General features: G+C 38.6%; 1 protein-coding gene across 6 annotated transcripts in view; it reads right to left on the reverse strand.

The window, feature by feature from the left end:
- TMEM117 (transmembrane protein 117) overlaps window positions 1-18646 on the reverse strand; it is a 635221-nt gene that overhangs the window by 289449 nt on the left and 327126 nt on the right. For all 6 annotated transcript variants that reach the window (XM_060412709.1, XM_042246833.2, XM_042246834.2 and 3 more), the window contains one exon: window positions 7506-7605. In XM_060412709.1, the coding sequence (XP_060268692.1) occupies window positions 7506-7605 (100 nt within the window). The remainder of the gene's footprint in view (window positions 1-7505; window positions 7606-18646) is intronic.

An 18646-nucleotide genomic window follows, 5' to 3' on the forward strand; every position in this document is an offset into this window, starting at 1 on the left:
GCTGGGAGGGATTGGGGGCAGGAGGAGAAGGGGACAACGGAGGATGAGATGGCTGGATGGCATCACTGACTTGATGGATGTGAGTCTGAGTGAACTCCGGGAGTTGGTGATGGACAGGGAGGCCTGGCGTGCTGCAATTCATGCGGTTGCAAAGAGTCGGACACGACTGAGTGACTAAACTGAACTGAACTGAGGTTTGTCATAGCTTTTCTCCCAAGGAGCAAGTATCTTTTAATTTCATGGCTGCAGTTATCATCCACAGTGATTTTGGAGCCCAAGAAAATAAAATCTGCCACTGTTTACATTTTTCCCCATACATTTGCTATGAAGTGATGGGACTGGATGCCATGATCTTAGTTCTTGGATGCTGAATTTTAAGCCAGCTTTTTTACTCTTTAGCCCTCATCAAGAGGCTCTTTGGTTCCTCTTCACTTTCTATCATTAGAGTGGTATCATTTGCATATCTGAGGTTGTTTATATTTCTCTCCACAATCTTGATTCCAGCTTGTGATTCATCCAGCACAGCATTTTGCATATAAGTTAAATAACCAAGGTGACAATATACAGCCTTGACATACTCCTTTCCCAATCTTGAACCAGTCTGTTTTTCCATGTCCAGTTCTGCTGCTTCTAAATCTGCATGCAGGTTTCTGATTTTTCCTTCAGTTTTCATATATAGTTGTTCAATGAGTTTGCTGACTATGGTCCCTCTATTCAGTGTTTCACGGTTTAAATTCTTTTATTATGATAGTTCAGTAAAGCTATTAATGCTACTTAATTTTAGATATTAAATCAATTCAATTATACTCTTTATTCTGTCATTTTGAAATATCAGTGTAAAGAAATAATTAGAAAACTGGCATTGATCATGATATGAATTAATAAACTCAATTTCAAAAAGATAACTAGCTAGATGTGATGTTGGCTATATTCTAGGTTAGTATTCACACACAAACTTAGCATTTGCAGAACAGTCCTTAAAATAATGATGTGTATGTAACAGAAAAATTTGAACTAAATAAACTATGACTAATTTGGTGAAATGAAAAGAGTATAAATAATCACACCCTTTCCTTACTAAGCATGCAATAAACATGGGACAATAGAAAAACTCACCAAGTTTCAGGTATGTATTCATAATTATAAAATTTATTTCATATTTTCTATGTTTAAGCTAGAAAGAAGGGATGGTATGGGGAGGGAGGTGGGTTCAGGATGGAGAACACGTGTACACCCATGGTGGATTCATGTCAATGTATGTCAAAACCAATACAATATTGTAAAGTAATTAGCCTCCAATTAAAATAAATAAATTTATATTAAAAAATAATAAGCTAGAAAGAATAGTTTACTCTTGAATGCTGCAAAGGTATTTCTCATCTCTATCCTGTTCTAGATTTGTAAATAAATGCTAACCCAAAAGTATAAATTATTTTCAAGTATATACCATTCTTTAATTATTTCTGCCTCTGTCCACTGAAGTTTAACCAATTTTCTGTCTTATATAGTACAGTAAAAACTCTCTGCTTAAGTGGTTGAAGGGATTTATCTCCACCTAGTTTTCTTTCATTGCCCCCAGGAGCAGAACTATGCCCCTGAAAGCAATAGTGACCACTCAAGAAACCTTCTGGTGGGATCTGAGAAGCTCAGTCTTTATATTGCCAAAGACTGTGTATTGTATGAAAGGTACATCACCATTCAGGAGAATGATACACTTGAACTTATTTACAAAACAGAGAGACTCAAAGACACTGAAAACAAACCTATAGTTACCAAAGGGGCAAAGGGTGAGGGATAAATGAAGAGTCTGGGATTAACATACTCCTACTGGGGGCTTCCCAGGTGGTGCTAGTGGAAAAGAACCCATTTGCTAATACAGGAAACCTAAGTGATGCTGGTTCAATCCCTGGGTTGGTAAGATCTGCTGGAGGAGGAAATGGCAACCCACTCCAGGATTCTTGCCTGGAAAATTTCACAGATAGAGGATCCTCATAGGGCTGCAAAAGAGTCAGACACAACTGATCAACTAAGCACATACTCTATAAAAGAGATAGCTAACAAGGCCCTACTATATAGCACAATCAGCTACAATCAATATCTTGTAATAACTTATAATGCAAAATAACACAAAATAATCTTTAAAAGAATATATATATATATGTCATACTGAGTGAAGTGAGTTACAGAAAGACAAATTTGATGACATCGCTTACATGTGGAATCTAAAAAAAGATACAAATGAACTTATCTATAAAACAGAGATAGAGCTACAGACGTAGAAAACAAACCAAGGGGGTAAGGGGCGGGGTGGGGGGTGGAAATTAGGAGATTGGGGTTGACATATACAGACCACTATATATAAAATAGATGACAGCCTATATGGAAATAGAATTTTAAAAATGAGTGATATATGTATAACATGCACTTTGCTGTACACCTATAGCTACCACAATCTTGTAAATCAACTATGCTCTAATAGGAATTTTAAAAACAATTGATTACTTCCATTCAAGGGTGTCTCCTAGCTCATGTCCTCCGGATTATAGACACAGGCTCAGCAGGAGGAAGTGCACAGCCTTATTGTCGGAAGGCGGGAAGGGAGCTGGTATATGAAAGTGTCCCAAACAGTACAGCTCCCATCCCTCCAACCTTGACAATACTTTAGAATGCCCATTTTATAACACAAAGTGACAAAACTGAACAAGAACAGAAGATAAAGAAGTTACTGCTATGTGTTCTTACAATGTATCTATTTATTCCCACAATAAATATTTCTTGAGCACTTTTTTAATGCCTGTATACACAGTATGTGGTTTTATGATGTAGGATGCTTTATCATGACATTAGTGTTTACCATCAGAACTGCCTTCACTTATTTTTATCCTTCTTCACCTCTCTACTAGTGGTAAGACCCTATCTGCCAATGTAGGGGACGAAAGAAACTTGGGTTCGATCCCTAGGTCAGGAAGATCCCCTGGAGAAAGAAATAGCAATCCACTCCAGTATTCTTGTCTGGGAAATCCCATAGACAGAGGCACCTGGAGGGCTATAGTCCATAGTCCACATGGTCACAAAGAGTCAGACATGACTGAAGCGACTTAGCACACACGCAAGCACCTCCCCACAGCCATGGGCTTCAAACCTAGAATGTGATGTCCCTATCACTATTGTGAGCCATGTACCACCTACTGCTGTAAAACAAAGTCACCAGAGCAGGAGGAACCAGGGGCTGAGGAAAAGGATGAGGATAGGGATAGGATAGGGATAGATAGACAGCAAGTAATTTTTCTTCTGGTGAGGGACAGAAGCAGGTGTCATCACCATGTCTTCAAAAATCCCCTGTCACTTTATAGCTCAGCAGAGCTGTGACCTCTGTCTTTCAAAGGGAGGGGTAGTCAAGCTGAAGCCATGTGCAGTGGGACTGTTCTGACCCTCCTCAACTCCTTGCTTAATGGCACAGAGTGTGGGCAAATATGGGGATACACGGCCATGGTGTCACAGAAGACACCCGTGTTTTTGCTTTTGTGTCTCTGCAACACAGTAAAAGGGCCAGCTCAATGTTGAATTAAATAACTGGTCATTTTATATATTTCTTTTATCCTAATTTTTTTAATCTATTTTTAAAAAATAGCGACTTTAACCCTGACACATCGCCCTCTGCCCAAGGCATACAACAGAGTCCGGAATAGCCAGGACTGCCAGGAAACTGAACCGAGCAGAGCCTGACACTTAGTAGAGTGAGGGCCAAAGATTTTTGCCGGATTGGTTCATACTGGCCTCACCTGTGGATTACATCAGTTCTGATGTGCCTTTTAAAACCAAGGGAAACTTCTGAATTATTTCCACCAGAGAAAAACTCTCTATTTTTAAAATATATTGAAAGGCATATTTTTATCGGAAATGTAAATAATCACTTGCTTTTCCACAAGTCACCTTCATCATTGATATTCATTTCATGATGAGAATTCTTTGGACAAATGAAGGTCAAAGCTTCCCTAGGCTCCTCTCAAGAGGAAAACTATTATTTTTTTAAATGTTATCAATGCACACATATGTAGACATATAAATATTTATATGGAAACGTACTGCCTAGTCAGTGAATAGAAATGGGAATAGAAATGATGTGCTCTGGGAATCCTCTCTGTGTGACTGAACTTTCAAATCAGAAGAAAACTTTTTTTTCCCCATCTCTGTCCCTGTGACTAATGGGAAAAGGTCAGTTTTTCCGATAACATAAGCAGAAAGGGATTTTGATTCTTCCTCATTTTACAGAAAGGAAGAGATGAGAGACTTCAGAAGGTTTGCTGGCTTAAACCTGTAGCACAGTTTTCTTGACTCCCAATCCAGTCTTAATCTACAGTATAGGAAAAGGTAAAAAGTCATAAGGTTAGCTGGTAGAAATAGAAGAAATTAAAGTACTAAATCTAAGAGAAACTCTGAAGATAATCTGGATGATGGAGAGAAAGACTACAGATTGAACTGTGGAATTATTGGTATTCCCTTAAACCACAAGAGTAGGGCAGAAGACGGCATGGTAAAAATCCAATCAGGAAGGGTTAAAGGACAAAGTCATACCCTGCATTTGCCTCTCAGTGCTGCCCAGACATTGCACCCAACGTTATGGTTCAAAAGAAAAACAGCTTAATTATAAAAATAACATAACCAGTCAATACAGGCAGAGCTATATATACAGCCTGTGTATGTGTGTGTGCGCTCAGTTGCTCAGTTGTGTCCAACTCTTTGTGGCCCCATGGACTGCAGACTGCCAGATTCCTCTGTCCATGGGATTTTCCAGGCAAAAATACTGGAGCAGGTAGCCATTTCCTTCTCCAGGGGATCTCCCTGACCCAGAGATCAAACCTACGTCTCCTGCATTGCTGGTAGGTTCTTTACCACTGTACCACCTGGGAAACCCCTATATGGCCTAGGAAACACTATTTTGTGGGAAAGTCTGAGGAGAAGTTGGGTGGAATTGGGTCACAAATAAATAACGGTGTCATCACGGAAAAGGAAGCGGTTTCTGTATCAAGTGGCTGACTTGAGCCTGCAAACTTTATGTTTCGTTACTCTGTTGCTTCCCCCTGCCTTTGGTAAGGGTCAGTGTACACTTCCGTGAAAAGGAAATGTACCGTGGGCAATAGGTAGAAAATCTCAAGTGCCTGGACCCCAGGTCTGAGATAAGGTGGGATTCTTGTGCTCCTGGAGCTTCAGAGGAGGGATATAAAGTCTCCAAAGCCTAAAGTTTGGATCGATGACCTTCCTTTGCATTACTTCAAGGGACTGGGACCAGTCAAGACAATGGGGGTTCAGAAACATGAACAATAACAATAAAGCACTTATATCTCCCTTACACATCAGGATTTTAAGTCTGGTCCCAGGACCACACATTTAATCTTCACAAAAAACCCAGGAGCACCAATCGGAACTATTAATCCTTTTTAAGACACGTGCAAACTAAGGCTCAAAGGATTGTATATTATTTGTGGAAGGTCAAACCATAGGTGGCAAGATTAGAGAATCCAAATTTCTGAATTGATCCAGTTCTCTTTTGCATTTTATTAAGTAGCCATCATAAAATGAGTCAAAATCATAGTTCGCAATAAATGCAAAAATTTCCAGAAGGCATCAGCTCAGAATTTAAGGAAATTAGGAGTTTAAAGTTGATCTTTCCTTTTAAACGGTTTTCCCAGTGGAAACAGATGAGGCTGCCTGGTCTTAATGTCTAGCTTATTCTCATTGCTATTTCTAGTGATTACAAACAAATAACATTTTCAAATTTCAATTTTAAAAATAATAAAATGGAAAGCATCTGGTAATGGGTTCTGATAACATTCTAAAATTAAATAGAGGAGGGAGGAGTTTCAAACACAGGCTAGGCAAACTCTTTTATGGTCACTTGCAAAATGATGACAGTAGTAGCTATTAAGAAATAACTGCTTCCTGTACCCTGAAAACACCTGTTTCAGGTAAGAAACAAAGCTATTAACAGAAATGGCAGTAACAGTTGTGACAATCGCCCTGCAGTGTCAGGAACACGTCTATAGGGCATGTCCCTGCCAAGTTGTGTTTAATTTGGGCATCATCTTTCTTTTGGTAGGTCCTCTCATTTTTAAGTGAATGAATTTGAATAAAGCTAATTAGGATTAACTACACTTATGAAAGGTGTCAGTGAATGCTAAAGTGTTCCATTTTTATAAGCCCAGGTGGCTCAGTGGTAAAGAGTCCACCTGTCAAGCAAGAGACACAGGTTCGACCCTTGGATCAAGAAGATCTCTGGAGAAGGAAATGGCAACCCATTCCAGTATTCCTACCTGGAGAATTCCATGGACAGAGGAGCCTGGTGGGCTCTAGTCCATGGAGTCGCAAAGATAAGACTTAGCAACTAAACAATAACAACAACGCTCTTTGCATTCTGAGACTCTCATAAACTTATAGGACCCAGAGCCTTTAAGCTACATAGTGTCTTTAATTAACTCAGTGTTTAAATACAGAAATTACTCTCCTGGCAGATGAGCCCAGCATGAAACATGGTTTGTCTAATTGCTGCAGACACAAAGACTGATAAGGCACGAAAGAGACGAAAACAGATAACTCTCAGACCTCCTTAGTTACCATTCAGTTAGTAGGTTCAACGAGGAAAAGAAATGCAGAAAACCATTTTTAAAGTCCTTAAAGATACTTCATGTGTCTTATCAGACAGCCCAAACAGTATTTCTTACCTTAAAAGTGTACATGTCAAAAACAAGCAAACAATCCTTATAAAATTATTTAAAATTTCCCAGAAGAGTTTTCCATTAATTTGATGAATGTGTATGTCCCACACACATACATGTCTATACATATACATATATACACACATAAATGTACTTTACATATACAAATATATCTCAGTAGACAGTCATCATTAGTATTATAATTGTATTGATGCTTTTTCCTGAGGTAAACAGATATTGCATATAATCTCTAGATTTGTCTTTCTCATGAATTTGTTCCCCTTGCAAGAGAAGTAACTTCTGTCCTAAACCATGAAAAATAGTGTGTACTGAATAAAATCCAATTCACATTGGTTGAGAAAAATAAAACTGTATCTTTAACCCTTGGGAGGACAGAGGAACGATGTAACAAAATAAACAGCACTGCTATGTCAAAAAAGAGCTGGGCTGACAGGAAGACCAACAATTAGAGCTCAGCATTTCCAGTGACTTACTGCTTGGAAATTTAGGGATAACTGGACTTGGATTATCTAACAAGCCTGTTACTGAAATGACTGTTTTAATTTGGTGAAACAAATGAGACTTTCTCATGTTTGAGGGCTTTGCACAAGTGCAATAATGCTAACCATGAAAACAAGATCCTTCTTTTTTCACTTTGGAATGTTATCTGAAATATAACATGAAATAAAATAATTCATGAGGCGATTGATTTAAAAAGAAAAATAGTGTGTATAACATTATGAGCATGTCTTCCATCTGAGATTTGAAATGGGTGAAGTTAAAATTTCTTACCATCCAAGCTGTGACAAAGTCCCCCATCCAGGTCCCTACTGCAGCTAATTTCATGAAACTTTCATTTCGGATGCCCATATAGTCTGTAATGATATATGCTCTGTGGAAACAAACACACAAGACATTGTCCAGACTCAGAGAACCATACAGTCAAAGCCTTCTGGTTCAGCAACACTCAAAAGGGAATTTTCCCCCTTTTAACAAACTTTCTTGCTTTTTCTCACCAGATGCGCTTATAAATCTGAAAGGCTAGGAGGAGCTCTGAGGGTGTCTGGGTCAGTTCCAATTAGATTTGAAAACTGACTGTGGCTACACCAATTACCATGTGCCTTTCATTTTTGAGCTGCAGGACTGACAACAGCTTTTGGAAAATCAAACAGAAATACTCAGCAAAGGCATCATTCCATGCTCACTTAAGTATGAGGATAGCAGAAACAATTCCTGAATTAGAGTAACCAGAAAGGAAGAGAAGAGCTCACTTTCTTCCAGTTCTGTCTTCTCAAAGTCAGAACTATTGAAAAGATGCTGGGAGTAAGTTTTAAGTATAATGTCATATCTGAATAATGTTCAGAAGAAAGTCAAGACTTGGGAAAAATTTCCACATAGGGAAGCAATGTAAAATTTTACTCAAATACATGTGACTTAAATTATTCTTTAATAGCAATGGCCAGATTCCACTTCATCACTTGGCGTAGCTAGTTATTGTTTGCTTGCTATTAAACACAAGTTTATATTCCTCAGAGCTCAAAGAAAGGTTCAAAGGTACACCCGACTACTAAAAACAAGTAATAAGATCATGCTTATTGCTTATTAAGCATTTTCATTTTCTCATTTGATAGTCAAGAAAATCTGAACTATCATTTTTCCCATTTGTAATTTCACTAAGAAAACTGAGATTCAAAAATATTACTTACCCTGCCCAATCAATATCACCTAACTAATGAATGGTACCTAGGAACCAAATTTCTCTGTACATATTTTTTAATTCTAAGTATTTTTGTTACTCAGTTTTCTTTTACTTTAAATTTTGTTCCTTTTCTTAAACATGATAATACCTATACAACTTAGAGTACCCATTAGATTAACTTTAAAACAATATGCAGTAGATAAATGTTTGTTAGTTATCTATTGAAACTATGAAGAAGCACATTTTTGAAGTCATTGAGAGTTAAACTGCTTCCAATTCAGTTATTTTTTCTAGAGTTATTTCAGATAGTTTTTTTATCTGATATTTAAACACACAGATATTTACACAGATATTTAAATAGTTTTTTAACAACAAAAACAAACATAATTCTTAACAACTTTTTCCATTTGCCTCATCTACTTACTTTGGAGGGGCTATGTAAATATCTTAAGGTCTCATCTCAAAATTCTGGATCTTATTCCACGTGTTTCCATAATAGCTCCCCCCCCCAAAAAAAAAATTAGCTACCAAAAACTGCATGCTAGCAATGTGCTAGAGATTGTTATTAGCATTTTAAAAACACAGTCCTCATCAATTTTCATATCAGAACAATGAAATGTATTTCTATTCCCATTTCACAGATGTGGAATTAAGGCTTTAGAGAGTTTTTGCAACTTTCTCAAGTTTAAGCATCCAATAAATAGACAAGATTTGAATATAAATTTGATTGACTCCCAAATCCATGCACTTAACTACTGTGCTATGCCTTCTTCCTACAACTGTTAGTAGAGATATAAAAAGCACAAAGAATATCTCTGTTCCCAAGTATTTTAATAAGACAATGACAATGAAGGATTACTTCCTGTGGGGATAATTCATAATAAGAAGTCAAGAGAAGCATCCAGAAGCTACAGCTCCCTAGAGCTACCATCAGGTCTTGGATTCCCACTTATACTGAGTTCACGCATCTAAGCAGCTCTTGGTCACTGGATTCAGGGTACTATAGCATAGTAGCTCTTTTAATTGTCCAGCTTTTTCAATGACACCTACTTTGAAGATTTTGTTCAATGTTACATCTCTACCTGTTCACTCTGCCAATTAATTCCAGAATATATTGGGCTAGGATAGAAATTCCTGGCTACATTCTTTGTGGTTGTATAGATGTATATAAGAGAAGGCATGATTCTTCTATTTCAGTATCTGAAAACAAGGATGAGATAGTAAGCATGCAACCGACCAATGATCCAGCAGAAAAACCCTAAAAAAACAAAATATAAAAATAACTCTTCAAATATGCTTAAAGTCATCTAAGAGCTGATGAAGCAATGAAGAGAAGAAAAACCAAGATACCAGATTGGTGAGCTTTATGGGAAAGTTAACTGTATTTTCTCTGGGGACATTAGCTGATTCCACGTGCAAGGCAAGAAGACGAGAACCTGGATTTTGCCCTGGCAGAGAACAGTCTCAGTAGGTTAAAGAGGCAATGTTTGAAATTTAAGGAATCAAGATTCTTGTGAGAAAGGAGATGCTCAGAAGAGAGTAAGAGACACAGCCAGTTTTCCTTTCAAGACTTTTGCCAAATTATGAACTTGTGCACAAGGAAAGCTGAGAGACTAAGCAGAAAGTCTTTACAGTCTACGGCCACACCATCCTGAACGCACCCCATCTTGTCTGATCTCAGAAGCTAAGCAGGGTTGGGCCTCGTTAGGACTTGGATGGGAGGAAGTCTCTGTAAAGTATAGCAGAGGTCTGGCTACTTCACGCTGAGGAAACTATTATAGTTCAGAAAATTCTGAGAGTATGGCCCAGGGTATATTAGGGTAATGAAGACTAAAGAAAACCTGTGATGTATGGGTCCTTGTTGAAACTGTAAATCAACCCCGTTTCTAGTCCATTTCATGACTGAATTAAGGTGATCAGCTTCTATTCTTCACACTTAACAGAGGAAAAAGTGAACCTTTTCAGGAAGAATAAAATAGCATCTATTTTTATTTATAAAATCCATCATTCAATCAAAAGTTACTAGGATGTCAAGAAACAAGACCCTATCAAGATCCTGAAAACCAAGAGAGTAAACAATAGCTAAAACTATTCCATAAGTTCCAGGACGACTGCAAGTCATTTTTATCTATTCTTTCCACTGTTGATACCCCAGAACCTAGAGCACTGCCTACAAGTGGTAAGTAATCAGTAAACATCTGCTTAATTTATGAATTAACAAAGTGACCCAAGTTATTCATATTTATTGATGCAGCCCACTCCAGTATTCTTGCCTGGAAAATCTCATGGATCACGGAGCCTGGTAAGCTACTATCCATGGGGTCGCAAAGAGTTGGACACGACTGAGCGACTTCACTTTCACTACACAGGTAAACCAATATATATTAAACCCTAGAAATAGCAATAAAATAAGATTGACATGAAAAATTTTTACATGTTTTCAAATTGTTTTCTGTGTTTACTTCACTTCTCCAACTACATTTATATCTCCTTGATGGCAGAATAACTATCCTATATTCATGTAGAAAGATACATCAGCACAAAACAGGAGAATGTCCCTCCTCTGTGGCTGTGGGCACATGGTGAGTACTGAATGCCATGATAAATCAGAGGACATAGCAGAGAGAATTTATTTAAGAATAAATTAGTTAGTATATTTAAAAGTAAAGAGTGATATTTAAAATTTATTACTTATTCTAGACATTTCTCCAAAGAAGACATACAGATGACAAACAGGCACAAGAAAAGGTGCTCATCATCACTAATCATAATATCAGAGAAATGAAACTCAAAACTACCTAGAGATATCATCTCACACCAGCCATCATCAAAAAGTCTACAAACAATAAATGATAAAGAGAGTATGGGAAAAAAATCTTCCTACACTTCAGTGGGAGTGTAAATTGGTACAGCCACTATGGAGAACGATATGGAGTTTCCTTAAAAGGCTAAAAATATAGTTACCATATAATGCAGCAATCCCACTCCTAGGCATATATATATGGAGAAAAACATGGTTTGAAAGGATATATGCACCCCAATATGCATCGCAGTGCTGTTGACAATAGCCAAGATACGGAAGCAACCTAAATGTCCATTGACAAATGAATGGATAAAAACGATGTGGTACATATTATACAGCAGAATACTGCTCAGTCATTAAAAAGAATGAAATAATGTCATTTGCAGCAACATGGAAGGACCTGGAGGTTATTGCATTAAGTAAAGTCAGACAAAGAAAAATATCATAGGATATGGCTTATATACAGAATCTAAAAGAAAAACTGATACAAATGAACTTATTTACAAAACAGAAGTAGAGTCACACATGTAAAAACAAATTTATGGTTACCAAGGATAAAAGGCAGAGAAGGAGGGATAAATCGGGAATCTAGAATTGACATATACATACTACTATATCTAAACAAGATAAACAACAAGGACCTACTGTACAGCACAGGGAATTCTGCTCAAAAATCTGTAATAACCTAAATGGAAAAATAATTTGAAAAGGAAATGATGTATGTATAACTGAATCACTTTGTTGTACTCCTGAAACAGTACTATAAATCAGCTAATGCCTGATACAAAATTTTAAAAATCTCCAGGTTCCTCTGTCCATGGGATTTCCTAGGCAAGAATACTGGAGTGAATTGCCACTTCCTTCTCCAGGGGATCTTCCTGGCCAGGGACAGAACCTGCATCTCCTGTGTCTCCTGCATTGCAGGCAGCTTCTTCACCACTGAGCCATGAGAGAAGCTTCTTTTTTAAAAAGAGCATATTGTATCAAAAAAATTTAGCAGTTATTCTAAATTTTGCTGCTCTGGACAAATGTAAAGAAGAATTACAAATAGGCAGACCTGCCATAAAAACTTTCAACCATGAGTTCACTCATTTGCATATCTATTAACATTTAGCACTATTTCCTCCTCAGGTTGTAAAGGACACAGTGTGCATATATTTATATTAGCAATTCTGGCCAGTTTGAATATCACATTGGACTCTGAAAAAGTGAAGTTATGGAGCTTATACACTCAAGAGTTTTTGGATACTGATTCAAAATTAAATTTTATTTGCTAGGAACCATTGTTAAGTTTCAGTTTTGTTCAGTTTTAGCTAATTATTTCAACTATTCATACATCTTTGTTTTGCTTTGTGCTTTAACTGGTTATCCGTGCATAGATCTAAAAAAGCCTGCACTCTTATCAGCCTTGCAGGTAAACATTCATCATTGATATTTTCTCTAAAAATTCTAAAAGAATTACTTTTCAGGCTACAACTTCATTCCCCCCTCCTTGAGATTTCAAGTTTAACTGTCAAATCCATAACATAAATGTGAAAACATCAACAAAATCTTGGAAAGGCTCATAATCATCGTAACCTCAAAACATGAGCTACTAAGCTTATTGTACCTAATGAAACTTATGTGTTAAATGGCAATAAACTAAACAGATTCTAACATGGACTAACTAGTCAACAAAATGATAATATGAAGAATTGGCCCTAGTGTTAGGGACCAAACGACGGGCTCTAGGACCTGAGTCATGTTTACCAGAAAGAGACAGGATATGCGCTCATCCTGCCTGGCCAATCATGTAACGCCAGCTACTCCTGTAACTGAGACAAAGAACTGCCTGTATATAAGCCGCCATACTCCTTTGTTCGGGGCTCGTGTCGGATTCCATTGTGCTGGAAGAGACTTGGGCCCTAGTGCGCTAGAAATAAACTCCCTTCTTGCCTTTGCAGTACTGTGGTGGACTTGCTTTCTTGGTCGGTTCGGAGATACGGGCTCAGTGCATAACACCTAGAGGTGAGAGTCTTGAGCACAAGCAACAAAGGTTCCAGCTTACTTCAGCCTATTACTTACACATAAGTGGATTCAGTCATGCCAGGTGATTTAGGAGCTGAATCTCTGAAAGTTTAACCAGAGGCAGTAAACATAGATCACCAACACAAAATGGATTCATGCTTCACTGAAGATCCATCTGTGGCCAGCTGGATTCATAATGTCACAGCTGTCTTTTTCAGCCACGTTTGGGCAACATAAACAAGATTGGGGGCGTCACAAACAAGTAAATCATGGATAAGGAGTTGACTTAACATGAGTACAGACCTGTATTAAACACAATGAACCTCAAGCAAAAACTCTAAGTGGTCTTAAGGCTTGGGGTGAAAATCTGTTGACATAAAATGCCAGAAATTAAACATATTATGAGATTAGCCTTTCTTAATTTTTTGTAATGAAATGATTAAAAGTCTTTAATTCAGTCACTTGTTCAACTATTATCCAAATAACCACATTTTAGTATTTCTTCTCAAAATGTCTACTTCTTGACTATTGAAAAACTTAGGAGATCAATACATGTGTATGAACTTTCCAGGAAAGACCTAGGGTATGAAGCTACAGAGCAAAATTCACTGGAAGGTGACAACTGTTGCAGACAATTGTTAGAAGGAGACTGTGTGTGTGCTTAGTCACTCAGCCATGTGTCCAATTCTTTGCGACCCCATGGACTGCAGCTCACCAGGCTCTGCTGTCCATGGGATTCTCCAGGCAAGAATATTGGAGTGGGTTGCCATGCCCTCCTTCAGGAGATCTTCCCAACCCAATGATCGAACCCAGGTCTCCTGTATTGCAGGTGGATTCTTTACCAGCTGAGCCACCAGAGAAGAGTCTAGAGTGACTAAAACTGCATCTGAACCTAAAAATGTTTATAAGTAAAGTTCCAACTCAAATTCCCCGTCTTTAGCTATTCATTCTCTCTAATTTCTCTACAGAAGACATATAAGACCGCAGATGGTGTATTTATTGGACAAACCCACCCTGACTGCTAACACACGCACATTACATCAATTCTTCCTTTCATTCCTTGTCTTGCTTAAACCTACTCAGTGAAGTTCATCTGTAGTAGATACAGAAACCTTAGAATAACATCAATTCCTCCCTCTCTTTTACCCTCAACATTTGGTTAATCAAATGTAACCTTTCATAAGGTTACTTCTGATAGGTCTTCAAACTATGTTGTTTTTCTGTCATTATTGCTACCAATATCTTATCTCTGTTCATAACAATCTCTAATCTGAATTACACAATAGCCTCCTGTTTCCCTGTGATTATCCTCAACTTATTATAGATTATTTCTGCACTATGGTAAATTCTGGGAAATTAAAATGGTGTACCAGAAGAGCAGGAGTCCTAGAACCAGAAAGTATTGGGTTGACAAACCACCTTCCCACTCTATGACCTGGGATAAATGATAAGCTTGATAATAATCCATTCCCTTATCTGTAGAATGGGAATAAGAATATCTTTCCCTCACAAGGATTTCTTGAGGATTACATGAAATAAGGAATATAAAGCTTCCCCCTAGGGTACAGGCCCCACTCTGATTCCTTCTTTTTCTTTTTCTTTTTTGTCCTACTCAGTTGTTATGTGAGGATTTTCTTGTCTTCTTGGGCATCCGAGGCTTTATGTTGGTGCTTAGTAGATATTCTGTGTGATTCATGCCACTTGTATATATATTTTCATTGTTTCTGTGAACGGAGGCAAATTCTACTTCCTACTTCTCTGCCATCTTGTGTGACCTCCCCATTTTTTTGCTTTTCTGGACCACTATATTATTTTGGAAATGGGAGCTAGTAGGTCAGAGACCTATCCTTTATTTGCATATCTATTATGAAACAGTTATGATGCACTGTGTGTGCGCTTAGTCATCCCGTCATGTCCAACTCTTTGTGACCCCATGGTCTGTAGCCCACCTGGCTTCTCAGTCCATGGAATTCTCCAGGCAAGAATACTGGAATGGGTAGCCATTCCCTTCTCAGGGGATCTTGCTGACCCAGGGATTGAACCCGGGTCTCCTGCATTGCAGTCAGATTCTTTGACATCTGAGACACCAGAGAAGCCCTTCTTGTAGCACGTGAATTTATGTTACATAAGCATAGTTCATATTCACTAAGTAAACTGACATAGTTCATTACTCACTAAATCGCTATAGTCTTCCTATTTGCTAGATCATGGACCCAATATTTGTAAACTCAAAAGTTTCCAAGAGGGAAGAAAGCATCCCAAAGTTAGGTATCACTTCCTGGATTATCATCCAGCACCTCTTGTCTAATAATTTCTTCAACCCATTATCACATTTCCCCAGTCCACAGAGTCACAGGGGCAGGCTTGGAACATAGACATCCTGTACTAAGAGTGAAGCATGGCAATTCACTCCAGTATCCTTGCCTTGCGAATTCCATGGAAGAGAAGCCTGTCAGGCTGCAGTGCACAGGGTCACACAGAGTCAGACATGACTGAAGCGACCTAGCAGGCACCCACATACTGGCATAACCAAATTTGCTGATATCCTATTTTTTCCCTTTCCTGGTAATTTAGAATCAAGACTCAAAGAGAGAAAGAGGAAATCTCTTTCCAGGAGGTTGAATGAAGAAAAGCCTAGTAATTACTGGTGACAATGTTCTATCCTCTGAGAGTTGTTCTTATTGTTCAGTTGCTCCTTGTGACGCCATGGACTGCAGCATGCCAGGCTCCTCTGTCCTCTCAGAGTTTGCTCAAATTCATGTCGATTAAGTTGGTGATGCTATCCAATCAATTCATTCTCTGCTGCTCCCTTCTACTTTCGACTTCAATCTTTCCCAGCATCAGGGTCTTTTCCAGTGAGTTTCACCTTTAGCATCAGTTCTGCCAATGAATATTCAGGGTTGATTTTCTTTAGGATTGACTGATTTGATCTCCTTGAAGTCTAAGAGATTCTCAAGAGTCTTCTCTGGCACAGTTCAAAAGCATCAATTCTTTGGCACCTAGCCTCTAACTCTCACAGCCATATGTGACTATTAGAAAAACCATAGCATTGCCTATTTTCTCTATTTCTTTGCATTGTTCATTTAAGAAGGCCATTTTCTCTCTCTCTGCTATTCTATAGAACTCTGTATTCAGTTAGGATATTGTTCTTTTTCTCCCTTACCTTTTGATTCTCTTCTTTCCTCAGCTATTTGTAAAGCCTCCTCAGGCAACTACTTCGCTTTCTTGGATTTCTTATTCTTGGGGATGGTTTTGGTCAGCATCTCCTGTGCAATGTTATGAACTTCCAACCATAGTTCTTTAGGAATTCTGTCTATAAGATCTAATCACTTGAATCTATTAATCACCTCCACTGTATAATCTGCCTGCAAGGCAGGAGACATGGGCTCAATCTCGGAGTCAGGAAGATCCCCTGAAGAAGGAAATGGCAGCCCACTCCACTATTCTTCCCTGGAGAATTCCACAGACAGAGGAGCCTGGTAGGCTATAGTCCATGGGGTCTCAAAGAGTAGGACACAACTGAGCAACTAACAACCTCAACTGTATAATCATAAGGGATTTGATTTAGGTCATACCTGAATGGCCTAGTGGTTTTCTCTACTTTCAAATGAAGCCTGAGTTTTGCAATAAAGAGCTCATGATATGAGCCACAGTCAGCTTCCAGTCTTGTTTTTGCTGACTGTATAGAGCTTCTCCATCTTCAGCTGCAAAGAACATAATCAATCTGATTTTGGAATTGACTGTCTGGTAATGTCCATGTGTAGAGTCATCTCTTGTGTTATTGGAAGAGGATGTTTTCTATGACAAGCCTATTCTCTTGACAAAATTCTGTTAGCCTTTACCCTGCTTCATTTTGTAATTCAAGGCCAAACTTGAATCTATTCGTCACCTCCATTGTTATTCTGCATATCCTGATTTCCTACTTTTGCATTCCAATTCACTATGATGAAAATGACATCTTTTTTTTCTGGTGTTAGTTCTAGAAGGTCTTGAAGGTCTTCATAGAACCAGTCAACTTCAGATTCTTTGGCTTCAATGGTTGGGGCATAGACTTGTATTACTAGGATGTTCAATGGTTTGCCTAGGAAATTAACCAAGATCATTCTGTTGTTTTTGAAACTGTACCCAAATACTGCATTTTAGACTCTTCTGTTGACTATGAGGGCTCAGTTCAGTTCAGTTCAGTCACTCAGTCGAGTCCGACCCTTTGAAACCCCATGGACAGCAGTCCGCAAGGCTTCCCTGTCTATCACCAACTCCTAGAGCTTCAGTTCAGTTCAGTTCAGTCACTCAGTCGTGTCCGACTCTTTGCAACCCCATGAATCGCAGCACGCCAGGCCACCCTGTCCATCACCAACTCCCGGAGTTCACTCAGACTCACATCGACTGAGTCAGTGATGCCATCCAGCCATCTCATCCTCTGTTGTCCCCTTCTCCTCCTGCCCCTAATCCCTCCCAGCATCAAAGTCTTTTCCAATGAGTCAACTCTTTGCATGAGGTGGCCAAAGTACTGGAGTTTCAGCTTTAGCATCATTCCTTCCAAAGAAATCCCAGGGTTGATCTCCTTCAGAATGGACTGGTTGGATCTCCTTGCAGTCCAAGGGGCTCTCAAGAGTCTTCTCCAACACCACACTTCAAAAGGATCAATTCTTTGGTGCTCAGCCTTCTTCACAGTCCAACTCTCACATCCATTCAAGACCACAGGGAAAACCATAGCCTTGACTAGACGGACCTTAGTCGGCAAAGTAATGTCTCTGCTTTTGAATATGCTATCTAGGTTGGTCATAACTTTTCTTCCAAGGAGTAAGTGTCTTTTAATTTTATGGCTGAAATCACCATCTGCAGTGACTTCGGAGCCCAAAAATACAGTCTGACACTGTTTCCACTGTTTCTCCATCTATTTCCCATGGAGTGATGGGACTGGATGCCATGATCTTCATTTTCTGAATGTTGAGCTTTAAGCCAACTTTTTCACTCTCCTCTTTTACTTTCATCAAGAGGCTTCTTAATTCCTCTTCACTTTCTGCCATAAGGGTGGTATCATCCACATATCTGAGGTTATTGATATTTCTCCTGGCAATCTTGATTCCAGCTTGTGCTTCTTCCAGCCCAGCATTTCTCATGATGTACTCTGCATAGAAGTTGAATAAGCAGGGTGACAATATACAGCCTTGACGTACTCCTTTTCCTATTTGGAACCAATCTGTTGTTCCATGTCCAGTTCTAACTGTTGCTTCCTGGCCTGCATACAGATTTCTCAAGAGGCAGGTTAGGTGGTCTGGTCTTCCCATCTCTTTCAGAATTTTCCATAGTTTATTGTGATCCACACAGTCAAAGGCTTTGGCATAGTCAATAAAGCAGAAATAGATGTTTTTATGGAACTCTCTTGCTTTTTCGATGATCCAGCAGATATTGGCAATTTGA

This window comes from Ovis aries, chromosome 3, assembly GCF_016772045.2.
Source record: "Ovis aries strain OAR_USU_Benz2616 breed Rambouillet chromosome 3, ARS-UI_Ramb_v3.0, whole genome shotgun sequence".
Classification (NCBI taxonomy): Eukaryota; Metazoa; Chordata; class Mammalia; order Artiodactyla; family Bovidae; genus Ovis; species Ovis aries.